We start from the raw sequence: 14,976 nt of genomic DNA, 5'->3' as shown, positions 1-14,976 counted from the left end.
TCAGGTCCTGGGTCCCTTCGCCAGAAGGGGTATTCCAGTCTTCTCACCTTGTCTCCCAGCTGTGTGACCCCGGGGCAAGTCACTTCCCCTCTCTGAGCCTCCCTTTCTCATCTGTAATGTGGGGCTGATCAGGGCTGCTCCTAGGATTTCAGGGACCCACGGTCTCCCGGTGACACAGGCAGGCTGGGTCTCTCTCCCACTGCTCTTGGGGACAAGGATAGGGTAAGGGGATGGGGGTGGCGGGTAACATAATTAGAGTGAGTTAGGGGCTGGGAGTCAGCATCACATCTGACAGTCCCTGGCCAGCCACCTGCGGCCACAACACAGGACCCTGTCCTCTGCCCTCTCTCCACCCCAGCTTTCTCTCCAGGGGAAGGGGCTAGGGGCGGACTCGGGTACCAGATAGGGGTGGGAGTGCTTTGAGGGATAGGGTCCCAGTGCAAAGGTTCGGGGGCTGCTGGTAGGAGCAGCTGGGCCTGGGGTGTCCAGGCTGGGCTCTAGAAGAGACCAATTAGTCAAATGGCTACAGTTGACCATTTGGAAGCAATTAACAGGGTCGCTATTAGCGCATGGTGCACCCCCCACCTGGCTCCGACTGGGAGGGAGAGGGGCGAGGTCGCCATTATGTGGGTGCCTCTGCCCTACCCCACCCACAAGACTTTGTGGCCCAGACCCCTGCTCCTGCTGGGCAGATGTAGAGGAATTAGGTTCCCCTCCCTTGGCTGGGCCTAAGGGTCCCAGAGTCCCAGGGTGGGGCTCTGGGGACTTCCTGGGCTGAAAAAGCTGCAGGTTTAGATGGGGAGGAACTCACTAGGTGGGTGAGCAAGGGCCTGGAGGCCCAGCCTGGAAGCTGTGGGAAGGGAACTAGAGGTCCACGTGGCTGGGTGGGCATCCCCAGGGTTCCCCCAACACTATGACCTTTGTCAGTGGGGCTGGGGCATCTGGAGAAGGCAGCTTTGGGCTCCAGACAATTTCCCGTGACTGCAGGGTGGACCGCGGATGGAAGGACCGGGCTGAAGGCCGTCACCAGCGACTGGAGGAGAGGGAAAACATGGCCCAGAGAGCTTGGCTGCCTCAGAAAACTCATGCTCCCCAGAACAGCAGACAGTGAGCCAGGGCCACCAGCAGGGATCTTGGGCAGGGCACCGGCTGTCCTGGTGTAACTGCGAATTGCACCCCCTTTCACTCTCAAAGGCAGCAGGGTTTGCGTCATAAACTGCGGTCCCCTGCGACTGGAGTGTGCCCTGCACTGATGGGTGGTCGGAGACTTTGCAGGGTAATGCCACTCAGTTTCCAGCCCTGCCTTTGGGGTATCACACACATGAGAAACCAGCATCTCAGGAGCGACACTACACGGCCAAGTCCTCATGGCAAGGAAGTGACCAAGCCATTCATTCATTCATTTTAGGAGTATGCACTGAGTGACTAGTGTGTCAGGCGCTCCCTAAGAGTTGGAAACCTCTTGCCCATCCCGGAGCTTCCCTCCTTTAGAGGGTCACCCTTGGACTCCTGCTTCAGGGTAGCAGCCCCTGCCCTCATCTTGGGTCCTTGGGCACAGAGCAACCTGGTGGTGGGCAGGGCTGGAGACCAGAGCCCGGGAGTCTCCCTGGGAAGTGCTGGGGGCCCCAGGCGTGGAGCAGGAGGGTTGTGTACACCCAGATTGCCTTGGTCAGATTTTTCTGGCTCCTCCCAGTCTTCCAGAGGGGGTCCTGCCAAGGAGGCAGCCCGGGCCTCAATAGGAAAGGGCATCTGAAGTCCCCTGGCCCTGGCAGGCTGCTCTTGCTCTCTCTCAAAACGTGACTGTGTCCTCTCTCCTGTCTCTGTCAGACTGTGTCCCCCTGACTGTACCCCTCTATGAATTTTTTGTGCACCCCCTCTCCCAGTACATCTCCTCTCTTCTTGGCCAGGTGTCAGGAGGTAGCAGAGCTGAGGCATGTAGAGCAGGGACCTCCTTCCTGTGCCTCTTCCCTGCCTCTTAGGGAGCCCAGGTGGCCACATACCCCAGTCCAGGCCTGCACAGTGCTGCACTGGACAAGCTCTCCTCTTGCTTCTGTCCTTTGGGGCTTTCCTGGCACCGTTCTCTGACCCCTGTAACACAGTCTCCATCACCAGGAGGCTGAGGCTCCAGCAGTTCGGTGGCTGGCCTCTGGCCTGTTCAAGAACGCTCACAAGCTGACCCTGGGGCAGTGGCTAGGAGATCCTGACTAAGACTGAAGTGCTTGGGGACGGCTTGGGGCCACCCTCCTTCAGGAGGGCCACCTGGACCCTGTGCACGCTGGAGTGGGCTCTCGGAGGACCTGCTGCCCTGTGTATTGGGCCATAGGGGTTGTACATGTCCCAGGGGTGTGTGCTCACTGCCACAGCTCACAGTGCCCTGCACACTTGCCTGACCCCAAACCCTGATGCAGATGGCAGGCTGGGGAATGTCAGCCCACCCAACTCACCCCAGAGCCCCTGGTCAACTTGAAGCCAAAGCTGTGGCCTAGACCCCTGGACCCCACACTGGTGCCGCACTCCGGGCCGGGTTGAGGGAGGCAAAGCCCCTGTGCTGGCCCCTGCTTCCTGCTGGCCCCGGGACCCTGGGGGACAGAGGACCAGGAAGCAAGAGAAATGGGTGAGGAGGTGGCTTTTCTGGGTACTTTCTGAAACCCCTCTTCACAGGGCCCCCTGAGATACACCTTGACCCCCACACAGTCCAGGGGACCACGCCCGCATCTGCGCTGCTTCAGATCCTCCAGGCCAGGACTCCCCCACATCCCTCCCCAGCCTCCGCGGGGCTCCTCCTCTCATCACCGTCCCGCTGCGGCTGCCAGACTCCCCGTGCTTTTCTCCGGGTGTTCTCTGCCGCTCTGTCTTCTTTCCGTCTCCCCTGCCTCCTCTCTTTGGCCAATCTCTGTCATTCACATTTTCCATGTCTTTCCCGTCCTTTCCTTCTCCGTTTTTCTCTATCTGCATCTCTTTCTCTCTGTCTGCGCCCATTTCTCTGGCTCTCGCGTCCCTCCTCCCGCCTCTCCAGGACCCTCTCTGGACCGCCACAGGGACGGGATCCTCCGAGGCCTGCCCGACGAGCGCTAACTCCACCACTCCGGGTGCCCGGTTGGGGTGCGCGACAGAAGATAGCATCTCCAGTCCCGGCCCGCCCGCGCCTTGCAAGGCTGAGGACAGCACCGCTGCTCCTGCAGGAAGCGCCGGGCGCAGACCCAAACCCGGGGCTCCCCACGCGTGCGCTCGCCCCGGAGCCTTCCTGCCGCCGCCCTCCGCGGTGCCCTTCATTATGCGCCGCCTTTAATGGGCGTTTGTCAGCTCGACTTCCCCGCAAGTTGTTTTCACGGACATCAGTCATTGGCGGCGGCCCCATTGTGCAGGGGGATTGATGGGGAGCGGGAGGGGGTGACAGGGCCTGGGGCGGCCGCCTCAAGGCCTCGGTCTTGGTGGTCTGGGGGACGGGGCGGGGGAGGGGCGGGGAAGGGACCTTTCAGGGAGCCTGGAGGGCGTTCGGGGGCGTGGGCGCGCTGCGGAGCGGAGCCGCGGCTCGACGGCCCTGCTCGTGGGGCGAGTGGTATGCAGGCACGCCCGGCGCCGAAGCCGAGCCCCGCGGGCTCCCCACCCCAGCCTTCCCGCCCCTCCCGCGCCCTCCGCCTGGGGACCACGTCGGCCTTTTGTTGCCGAAACCGTCCTTTCCTTTCGAGCGCTTTGCGCGCGCAGCAACGGAAATTTCATTGCTCCCTGGGTGGAAATTAACAAGGGACTTCGCGGATCGCTCTCTCCCTCTTCCCTCTCTCCCTTTCTCCCTCTCCCACTCTCCCTCTCTTTCTCTCTCTATAGCCCACCCTTTCCCCTTCTTTCCCCACCTTCCCGCGAAAGCCGAATCAGCATCGCCCAAGCCGCGGGAGCCCGCTCCGAGAGCCTCGCCGCGGCCGGCTTGCCGCCCCTTCATGGGCCCGCGCCTCGCTGCAGCCGCCGCCGCCGCGGGGTGGGCGCGATGCCACGATGGGCCTAATCTGGCTGCTGCTGCTCAGCCTGCTGGAGCCGGGCTGGCCCGCAGCGGGTCCTGGGGCGCGGTTGCGGCGCGATGCGGGCGGCCGCGGCGGCGTCTACGAGCACCTTGGCGGGGCGCCCCGGCGCCGCAAGCTCTACTGCGCCACGAAGTACCACCTCCAGCTGCACCCGAGCGGCCGCGTCAACGGCAGCCTGGAGAACAGCGCCTACAGTGAGTGCCCGACGCTGCGGGACCCCGCGGGGGAAGCGGAGCCGGGGAGGGTCGGGCCCGGGAGAAGGCACTGTGCGCTCGGGGTGTCCGGGAAAAGACCGGTTGCTTTCTGCTGCCAGAAGACGACCGCCAGGGTGTCCTCCTCGCCCTACACGTCCGGGCGAAGAGCGCGCGCTGGGGTCCGAGCCGAACTCGGGGGGATGGGCGTTCACGTCCGAAGAGGGCGCCGGCGGCTGTCACAGTCCGTCCCCGGTCCAGCCCGCTGGTCTGAGGGGACGCGAGCTAGGCGACCCCTGGGTTCCCGGCTTTGCTGCTTTGGGCAGCTCTGACAAGTTTAAGCCCTTTGAATGTGTCGGAGAAAAGGAGCCGGGCAAGGCATTTATCATCCTCTTTATTATTTTGACGACTTCTCCTCCTTCTGCCGACCCCTGGACGCCCCGCCGTCCCCTCCACCCTCCCCGCTCGCGGCTGCCCAGGTGGCCGCCCCAGCCACTGCCTCTGAGCGGAGGACTCTTGCCCTGCGGAGCTCGGTTCCCCAGCCGCGGCCGCCACCGACAGTTATTCCCCGCTCTGGAATCTGCACCTCCCCCGCCTCCGCCCTGGCTGCACAGCGACAGGGGGGTGGGGGCTGTCGCCGTCGGGACGCGAGGATCAGGAGCGCGGAGCGGTGTCCTCCCCCACCTGGGGGTGCAGACACACAGCCTCCCCCCCAGCACGCAGGACCCGCGGGAGTCCGCAGGGCAACACGGTTAGGCTCCTCTGGTCACTGGGACCTGAGGCCCGCGCCGAGCCCTTTAAGGAGCAGGATAGCGGAGCTCAAGGCCCGGGAGGACCGCGTGGGGAGCGTGGGAGGGCAGTCAAGACCACAGTGGTCCTCGGGTGCGCCGCGCGGCGCTGGGCTCCGGCCCCGGGCTCAGGAAGCGGTGCGGTGGATTGAAGGTGACTGCGGCAGTAAACCGCGGCTTCCTCCAGGAAAGCCGTAGCCCTGTGAGGGCGTCCTGGGGACACGCGCCTCCGGAGCCGCACGGTGGGCACCAGCTGTTGCCAGGGGGTCCGAATGTGCCGAACTCGTCTCACAAAGACACCCCGGTTCTCTCCAAAGCCAGGCTCCCCCTCGGAGTCGCACCGCATCCAAACTTCTTGGTGCTGGCTGCTCAGGGGGAGGGGAGGGCTCGTCCCCGCAGCCGCCCCCGTCCTGCGTCGAGACTCTGGCTTCGTTGGTCCCTGCGCGGTCACCGCCGAGGCCGCCCAGCCTGCGCACTGGGAAGGCGGGAGGCTCGCAGCCTGCACCGCAGCAGCCCTGCGCTGGAGCAAAAGCCCGGTGGCGACCGCGACTGTGCTCGGACCCCGTGCCAGGAGCGCGGTCCTGAGAGGCATCCCCTGGAGAGGGTGCAGGTAGTCGCCCCAATCCCTTCGCAGCTTCTGTTGGGAGACAACGACCCCAACCCGGCCTTCGATGCAGTCCCCCGCCCCCAGCCTCCACCACTGCACTCGTGTATCCAGAAGGAAAGGCGGGAGGGGAGGTTTAAACTTTCTTATCCCTGGGGAGTGGGTGAGACCCACCCAGCTTCGCTCTGCGGGCTCCAGGGTCTAAACCGGCTTCCTGCCCTTCCAGGGACAATGATCTCCGGCCAGGTTTACGGCCAGAAGGATTTGGGTGGCAGGCACTCTGGCTGTGTTGTTGTCAGTGGGTTTTATTACCAGCCTGGCTCATCAGGGCCCAGCTTTCCCGCTGTCTGGCGCAGGTATTGGGGACCGTGCAGTCCCAGAGCTCAGACTCTCATGACTACCGCAAGGGCTTGATTTCCCGCTCAGGCACATATGCAGGGGCCTGACAGTCACCCAGCCATAGTGGTCCCCACTTGCTTATCTGTCGGATGATGAAGGCAGCTGGCAAGATGTTGTGAGGTTGGAATGGAAACCATTGGGCAGGCAGCGTCAGCGGGTGGGAATGTTAATTTCATCGTTTCCCTCCCAGGTTTGAATGAGGACAAACCTTCCCTCAGGTCTCCTTCTCTACCTCCTGTCTGCTGACTTCTCCCTCCCTGAACTTCCACTCACTCTGTGACCTGTGGGTTGTGTGCTACGCTCCCCAGCCCTGAGCCTGGGGTGTGGCTTTGGGCAAGGCCAGCTGGGCATCAGCCGCCCCCTCCGTGGTTCTGTGCGGGACGGTGGGAGTGAGGCACCTCTCATTTCTTCCAGGTATTCTGGAGATCACGGCAGTGGAGGTGGGCATTGTGGCCATCAGGGGTCTCTTCTCCGGGCGGTACCTGGCCATGAACAAGAGGGGACGACTCTATGCTTCGGTGAGTCCAGGCTGTCCCGTGGGTGGGCGCTGTGGGAGTAGTGGTCTGGCCTGCACATCACACCAGAAGATGGGGGATGTGGGCAGCAGAACGCTTTGCTCAGGGTACATGGGACCCGAGCTGGGAACAGACCCTGGCCCAGGGCTCCGCGCCCAGTGATCTTTGGCTGTGTCCGTTAGAGGCTGCTCCGTGAGTGACCTGGAGCCTGGCCCTGGCAGACCTGGAGTCTAGAGCATGCCAGGTTAGCAAAGGTTCCCCCCATCCTCGTCATCACTACCACCCTCCCTTGAGAGTAGCTGAGAGCAGGGAAGTGATTGTCCCCCAAATTTCCACCAAGATAAAAGGACCCAAGGCAACGTGGGAGTGTTCCTTGGGGTAGCAAGAGCTCTCCTGGGAGCATGGGGAGGAGGGCTCTGGGCCAACTCTGCTGGCTCCCTCCAAGAGTGGAAAGGCGAAAGCTGAAACCTAGGAGGGGGAGGGAGATGGCGCCCATGTCCCGGGGAGGGAGATGGCGCCCATGTCCCGGGCACACAGGAGCCTTGGAGCCCGGGCTTGGGACCCAGTCTGTTTACTGCCTGGGCCTCCGTGTAACCAAAAAGGGTCTCCTTATTCTGTGGGTATGGCAGTGCCCCTCCTCATAAGGGGTAGGGATGGGGAATACGCAGAGTAAAATACATGTAACGGGGAAATTTGCTACCTCCGACTAGTCATTACATGCAATTTGGCTGATACTTCCTTGGGCAATGAGAGGTTTTCCATCCACAAGTAGTCTGGCCGACGCGGCCCGAGGACGATCTCCCTGCAGTGAGCTCTCTGCTCACAGAGGATACATCGCGCAGCTCCCTCTCACATTAGCCGATGATTTCATCACAGATTTTTAGCCGTTTTGATAAAGGAAGGTCCAGAAAGCTGGAATGCACCCCTTCATTTTCTCTGGTCCAGAGGCCACTCCCTCCTTCCTCCCACCCATTCACCCATACACTCATCCATCCACCCATCCACCCATTCATCCACCCATCCACCCATCCACCCATCCACTCATCCACCCATCCATCCACCCATTCACCCATCCACTCACCCATCCATCCATCCACCCATCCGTCTGACATTCAGTCCATTCATCAGTCAGTGTCCTGGAAGCTGTGTCTGGGAGCAGGGGCCCTCATGGTGCCAGCTTCTGCCATATGGGACCCAGGATTTGGGGAGACAGAGTAAAGCATGACATGAGGGGGTCCCAGTGGTTCAGAGCCCACCTGGGGCTTTCATGCCTGAGAGCTCGCAGCCTGGCTTTGAGAAGGGTGGACAGAGGCTCCTAGCCCCACAAGGGATGCTGAGGCTGGGGGTAGCCAAGCAGTCTGGTTGGAGGGTGTGGAACTTTCCAGAGTGCCCAGTGGAGAAGTTCCCACTGCCCTGAAGACAACCTGAGAGGCATAGTAGCCTGGATGCCAATCCCATCACCTGCCACCTGCCACCTGGTACCACAGTCCTGCATGTGGCCAGCTTGCTTAGGAGTGCTGTCCCGCCACGGGGCTCCCTGGACTTTGCTGACAGCATGCTTGCCCTTGGGCCAGCTCATTCCTCTGGGCCAGTGAGCACTGCACCCCGACACTCCTGGGTCTGGTCCTGACCTCCCTTCTGAGGTATAGACCACCCTCCCACAACGTCCTGCTGGCTCAGACACTCCAACCGAACTCAGCACCTCCCCGACTCCCCATCTTAATCATTGCCCCACCGGCCACTCACTGTCACCCAGAGTGGGCTGGGAGTCACGGTAGACCCCTCCTACTGTTCAGCCCATCCCTAGACCTCAGACCATGCCCCTGCATCTCTTCAGCCCACGCACCTCACCTCCCTCTGCCTCATCCCTGAGACCACACCTTATAAGGCAGGCTCCTCACTTCCCACCTGGATCACCGCTCCAGCCTCTCCCACCTCCAATCCATTTGTTTGTCAAGCTTTCATCTTCCTTCCTTCCTTCCTTCCTTCCTTCCTTCCTTCCTTCCCTCCCTCCTTCCCTCCCTCCCTCCCTCCTTCCCTCCTTCCCTCCTTTCCTCCTTCCTTCCTTCTTTCCTTCCTTCCCCTTCCTTCATTCTCTTCACCCATCTGTCCATACACCTCTCCTTCCTTCCTTCTTTCCTTTCTTTCATCCTTCTTTCCATCCATGCTTCTATCTGTTCATCTGTCCATCTGCCCATTCACCTGTCCATCCATCCATGCTCCCTCCTTCCTTCCATCCTTTCACCCATCCACTCATCCATCCATCCATCCATCCATCCATCCATCCATCCACCTATCCATCCATTCACCCATCCATCCATCCATCCATCCACCATCTAGCCAGCCAGCCATCCACCCATCCACCCATCCATCCATCCACCCATCCATCCATCCATCCACCCATCCATCCAACCATCCACCCACTCATCTGACATTCAGTTCTTCATTCACCAGTCAGTGTCCTGGGAACTTACTGTGTGTTGCACTCTGCTAGGTACATGTTAAGGGGGCTTCCTAAAAAAGCAAATCAGCCCATTTCATGGCTTCTGAGGACTTCCATCACACCCAGGCATCCCACAGGCACCTTAGCTCCACCCACAGAGCAGCAGCCCAGGTGCCACCTGCTCCCAGTGTGGCTGTCATCCAAAAGTTGAGCCTCCTCCAGCCTCAGGAAGCTCCCTCAACTCTCCAAGCCATCTGTGCTGCTCACGCCACACTCTCACTGCCTGGAATGCCCTCCTCCAGAAAATGCCCACTAAAAAGTGCCCACCCCGCCCTTCCAGCTCTCTTCAGAAGCTACCTCCTCAACAAAGTGGCTTTGGAGTCTGCTTTCTCCCCACCCCTCATGGGGTGGAAGCGGCCCTGGGGGAGGGGCCTGTGGAACCGGGTCTGGTGGGATGGCAGTGTCAGGACACACATTGGAAAGTGTTGTCACCGCAAGTCCCAACTGCAGCAGCTCCGGAGTCTATGGCCCCGACCCCTGAGCCAACACCTTCTGCCTTGGTCATCTCGGCCGCCCCAGGTGCCCTACCACATGTCAGCAAGTGATCTATACTCCCCCCAATCTCCCACCTCAGGAGGGCCTGAGCCCCTGCCACCTGAGGCTCACAGGCACGTGTCCGTCAGTGGCCCACCCCCCAAGTGGCCCCGCAAAGAGAAAGCCTACTGCCTGGCCTCTCTGGCCCTGAGAGGACGCACCTGCTGCAGGATCGAGGGACCTGGGGAAGCTTGGGTCCTGCCCTGAGCTTCTCACAGTCTGGGCTTGGAGCCAGACACTAACATGGCATACCCAGTGCGTGGGGTGGGGAAGTCGGCCCTGAGCCCACCCGCTTATTCCCAGATAGCGCCTCAGCCCCAGGCTATGTGGGGGTCAGGCACAGATCAGATACTGTTCTATTCCCCTGTGATGTAGGGCCTGGCACCACCCCGGGCCTCAGTTTCCACATCTATAAACATGGAGACTGGTCTTGGACAGTAACATTCATACTGTGGCCCAGGGTGCCCTGGGCCTCCAAGAGGGCTGGAGAGCAGGGGGGCTTTGGGTCATGGGGAGAGGCAGCCCCTACTACCAGGTCAAGCTTTCCACCCTTCCCTGCTCTGGGCTTTCATGTTGCTAGAAAAGAGGTTGGGGTGCTTGAAGCATCCTGTTCCCTGAGGTCCTGCTGGGTCAGATACTGCTGGGTGCAGCCTGGGAGCCCCAGAGGCCATTTCCACTCTCCCTCTCTCCCATGGGACACCACACCCTAGATGGGGACAGACCATGAGGGCCTCCGACTCCTCCCTGTGGCTAGTCCCCAGGAGGAAGGAGAGATCCTGCTGTCTACTTTGCACCTGCTGCTTCCACTTCTTACCACCCTTTCTGGTTTGGAGGGAGCAGCTCCTCTCAGTCATCCCCTTAGGGAGGTGGCCCTAGACGTTGCCACCCACCTGTAGCTGGGACTGAAGCCCAGTGGGTCTGCATAAGGCATACCCACCCCTTCCCTATCCCACAGACTAAGAAGACCCCGTGAGGCACCCCCGGAGGGAACCTCCCATGGCCAGGCCTTGGGGATGCTGGTGTAAGCTCCTTCAGTTCAGAGCTTCACTGTGCCTTTGAGAGGGCAGGGTCCCTTCTGCCCTTCCGCCACTGCACCCCGGGCCTGACAAGGCTCCCATCAATCTCTGATGACAAAGCGGTGTCCTCTCTGTCCTGCTTGTGGTGGGACACCCCAGCTTCTGCTCTCATCCTAAGAACAGCAGTATCTGTGGCATTGATTGAGCACGTGCCTCATGCCAGGCCCCGGCCCCTGCTCTGTGTTGTAACCTCTTCAACCTGCAAGGCAGGACCCTCCAGCTTCAGAGAGTGCTGCTCAGGGGTCAGTGACCCCAGCTGGGACCCCTGAGTGCAGTGTTTTGTTTTGTTTTGTTTGAGACGGAGTCTCGCTCTGGTCACCCAGGCTTGGAGGTGCAGTGGCCGGATCTTCAGGCTCACTGCAAAGCTCCGCCCTCCTGGTTTCACGCCATTCCCTGCCTCAGCCTCCCAAGTACCGGGACCACAGGCGCCCGCCACCTCGGCCCAGCTGGTTTTTTTTGCTTATTTTTTTTTAGTAGATACGGGGTTTCACCTGTTAGCCAGGATGGTTCGAATCTGCCTGACCTTGTCGCCGCCAAGTCTGGGCCTCCCAAAGTTGCTGGGTTACAGCAGGCTTGAGCCACCGCGCCCGGCCGAGTGCAGTGTTTAACGCAGAGTCTGGGCTCATGAAACCTGGCTGTGTCCCCTTCCCTTCCTGCTTTTCATGTTCTTTCTTCTTTTCTCTTTTCTGCAATTTCTTTTCTTTTCTTTTCTTTTCTTTTTTTTTTCTTTTGAGTCAGAGTTTTGCTCTTGTCACCCAGACTGGAGTGCAGCAGTGCAATCTCAGCTCACTGCAACCTCTGCCTCCCGGGTTCAAGAGATTCTCCTGCCTTAGCCTCCCGAGTAGCTGGATTACGGGCGCACGCCACCACGCCTGGCCAATTTTTTGTATTTTTAGTAGAGACAGAGTTTTGCCATGTTGGGCAGGCTGGTTTCGAACTCCTGACCTCAGGTGATTCACCCGCCTCAGCCTCCCAATGTGCTGGGATTACAGGCATGAGCCACCGCACCCGGCGTCTGTGGTTTCTTTAAAAGTGATCTGGGTGCTGTCATCTTCTTTTGTCCAAATGCCCAGTCCTTGCTGACGAACACGCTGCCAGCAGACCGCCAGGGCACCTAGGTTGGCCGGCCCGGTCTCTGCTCCACAGATAACCCTACACATCCCTGTGCCGGGTCAGCGCCCTCAGGCGGGGGACAGAGGCTGGAGCCGGCAGTTGTTTGGCACAGCTTTGAGAGAAGGTGACCTTTGGGCGGAAGGCCAAGTTCACCAGGCACACAGGGGAGGAAGGGCATGCCGGGCAGAGGGCAAGGCCTAGGCAAAGGTGTGGCGGGCTGAGAGTGCGCCGGGGTTTGGCATTGGACTGATTAGCCTCAAAGGAGGGGAGGAGGCATCGGGCAACTCTGGGCCCTGATGCTGGCGCAGTCTCCCCGGGCCACTGACTGTGACATCTCATCCCCACAGGAGCACTACAGCGCCGAGTGCGAGTTTGTGGAGCGGATCCACGAGCTGGGCTATAACACGTACGCCTCCCGGCTGTACCGGACGGTGTCTAGTACGCCTGGGGCCCGGCGGCAGCCCAGCGCAGACAGACTGTGGTACGTGTCTGTAAACGGCAAGGGCCGGCCCCGCAGGGGCTTCAAAACCCGCCGCACGCAGAAGTCCTCCCTGTTCCTGCCCCGCGTGCTGGACCACAGGGACCACGAGATGGTGCGGCAGCTGCAGGGTGGGCTGCCTAGACCCCCTGGTAAGAGGGTCCAGGCCCGACGGCGGCGGCAGAAGCAGAGCCTGGGTGGCCTGGAGCCCTCCCATGTTCAGGCCCCGAGACTGGGCTCCCAGCTGGAGGCCACTGCGCACTAGCTGGGCCTGGTGGCCACGGCCAGAGCTCCTGGCGACGTCTTGGTGTGGCAGCCTCTCGCTCTGACTCTCCTCCTTGAGCACTTGTCCCTGCGTCCTGCCTCTGGGTTCTCAGCTATTTCCAGAGCCAGCTCAAATCAGGGTCCAGTGGGAACTGAAGAGGGCCCAAGTCGGAGCTCAGAGGGGGCTGCTGGCAATGCAGGGCATTTGTGGGTCTGTGTGGCAAGAAGCTCACAGGGAAGGGCCTGAGTGCCAGCCCTGGCAGACCAAGGAGCCCTCCCAGGAGCAGCAAGGCAGCGTGGGGCTTTGTGTCATCAAAACATTAAAGTATTTTATTCTACTCTGTCGTTTGGTAGATCGTAATGCAGGCTGAGGAGCGCTTGCCGCCTTTACTGGAACGTGCTTGCTTTGAGCACAGCAGAATCCGCGCTGGCACCAGCCTGCGTCAGCTGAGGCTTTAAGAGGAAGACGGTATTCCCAGAGATCGGGCTAAAGGTGCATTTCAGTCCTCTGGTTTTAGAAAGTTATGATTTTTTTGGATGGATGAAAACACTCTAAGGCATGTTTGTGCGTGTGTGTGCATGTGTGTGCATTGTGTGTGTGTGCATTGTGTGTGTGCATCGTGTGTGTGCATGGAGAGAAGGATCGTGTATTTATGAAAGCGTGAGTGCACATGTGGGTATGTGTGTTCTTGTGTTATTGTGTGCCTGTGCGTGGACATGTATGTGTGTGTATGTTTCTGGGTATGTCTGAATGTGTGATGTGTGTGTGTCTGTGCGTGTATGTGTGTGTGTGTGTGTGTGGAGAGAGAGAGGTTTACTCTCTTCTAAAACTCTAAAAAGCTCCTCCCTCTGGAAGCTGTGCGCTTCTCCAGGGACTCTTTAGAGCAACTGTATCAGGTCAGGCAGCACAGAAACTTCCTTTATCCTTACAACCTGCTCTTGGGGCCTGTGTACCCCATCTTTACCTGAGAAGGTGAGGCTCAGAGAAGCAATTACGTGGTGGCCAGGCCCTGCCTTGGACTAGGTGCCTCCTCACACCTGTTCCCCAACAATGGCATGGGTGGGATCACCTGGGTCAGCCCAGGTGGAGCCAGCATGGGCAGTGTACAAACCTCTCCTGACACTTTGCAGGATGGGCAGGGCCCAGGTGAGGAGCCTGTCCTGAATCTGGGGCTGTGAGGACCATCACTCTCTGTTCCCATGACCTCCCAGAGGTAGAGAGCCCAGGGTCAGAGAACTTAGGGTCAGAGAGGCCAGAGTCAGAGAGCTGAGACTCAAGAGAGTCCAGGGTCAGAGTGTCCAGGGCCAGAGAGCTTATGGTCAGAGAGCCCAGACTCAGAGGCCCCTGACCGGTCAGTGCAGACTCGCCAAACCTACAGGGAGGCTGGGCTCCTCACACGCATGTGTGCAACACAAGTGAAAATCTTGGTGCCTCCTTCAGCTCCCAACGCAAGTCAGATTTCCTGGAATGGCTCCCCGGCAGGGATGCACGTTCACGGCAGTCAGCAGGAGCAGGGCGCAGGCTGAGCTCTGCTGTGGGTTTTGTTGTTTCTCCGGAGTGGGATGGGGCAGGGGCTGCCATTCCTTCCACCTTGCAGGTGATGACCCTGAGGCCTGGCAAGGGGAACTTGCCCAGGGGTCGTGCCGACGCAGGGGAAGCAGCAGCACCCAGTGCTGCAGGATCAACAGATGGTTCCTGATGAAGGCGTAGGAGACACTGGGGGCTCTTGTTTAACATGTAAAACAGCTTTGACAAGAGAATGTGGATTTTTTGCAGCAGACAGCTATGCCAAGGTCACCTTCTTCCCACACCAGAGTCCAAGGGACTTTATTTTGTGTGTGTGTTTGGGGGATCATGGGCTGAATTACATCCTCTCCCCAGAGTTTATCTGCTGAAGTCCCAATCCCTAGTACCTCAGCATGTGACCTTATTCAGAAATGGGGTCATTACAGATGCAACTGGTGAAGATGAGGTCACATAGGAGTAGAATGACACCTGAAACCATTGTGACCAGGGTCCTCCTTAAGGGACACGTGGACACAGCCATGCATACAGGAGGATGTCATGAGAGCGTAAAGGTGGGGACAAGCGTGACACTGCTACAAGCCCAGGAGTGCCAAAGTTTGCCAGCAAACACCAGCAGCTAAGGGACAGGAAAGGAACAGACTCTGCCCTGTAGCCCTGAGAAGGAGCCAACACTACTGACACCCCGGTCTCGGACATCCAGCCCAGAGTCCTACAGATGATAAATGTCTGTTTGAGCCACCTACCCTGCATGAGGCTATGTTACCACAGCTTGAGCATCAGGCACAACGGGCAAGGGGCCTGCCGGCCTCCAAAAGGAGAGCGACCCCACTTCTGCTGGATGAGGGGAAGGAGAGAGAAGGCAGACCACAGACTGAGAGCATGGGCTCCCTGGGAGGCATCAGAGGGTGCCCGCTGCTTCTGGTGCCACGGTGGGAACTCCTGCTTCCTTACACACAGGAGGGGCTAG

General features: G+C 59.9%; 1 protein-coding gene across 1 annotated transcript; it reads left to right on the top strand.

Annotated features, from left to right (window-relative positions):
- The first annotated feature begins 3,469 nt into the window (after positions 1–3,469).
- On the top strand, positions 3,470–12,819 carry FGF3 (fibroblast growth factor 3). The gene is made up of 3 exons (XM_017886201.1): positions 3,470–4,210; positions 6,413–6,516; positions 12,087–12,819. The coding sequence occupies exons 1-3, from the start codon at positions 3,991–3,993 to the stop codon at positions 12,480–12,482; spliced, it is 720 nt and encodes a 239-aa protein (XP_017741690.1). The 5' UTR covers positions 3,470–3,990; the 3' UTR covers positions 12,483–12,819.
- The last annotated feature ends 2,157 nt before the right edge of the window (positions 12,820–14,976 follow it).

The sequence above is a fragment of the Rhinopithecus bieti genome, unplaced genomic scaffold (assembly GCF_001698545.2).
Source record: "Rhinopithecus bieti isolate Rb0 unplaced genomic scaffold, ASM169854v2 scaffold_1014, whole genome shotgun sequence".
NCBI classification, from domain to species: domain Eukaryota; kingdom Metazoa; phylum Chordata; class Mammalia; order Primates; family Cercopithecidae; genus Rhinopithecus; species Rhinopithecus bieti.
This window is presented reverse-complemented; position numbering and strand designations above follow the sequence as displayed.

Excerpts from the sequence above, each read along its gene's own strand:
- FGF3 (XM_017886201.1), top strand. The coding sequence starts at position 3,991 with ATGGGCCTAATCTGGCTGCTGCTGCTCAGCCTGCTGGAGCCGGGCTGG. Across the intron at positions 4,211-6,412 it reads CCTGGAGAACAGCGCCTACA|GTATTCTGGAGATCACGGCA; the intron begins GTGAGTGCCCGA and ends CATTTCTTCCAG. Across the intron at positions 6,517-12,086 it reads GGGGACGACTCTATGCTTCG|GAGCACTACAGCGCCGAGTG; the intron begins GTGAGTCCAGGC and ends TCATCCCCACAG.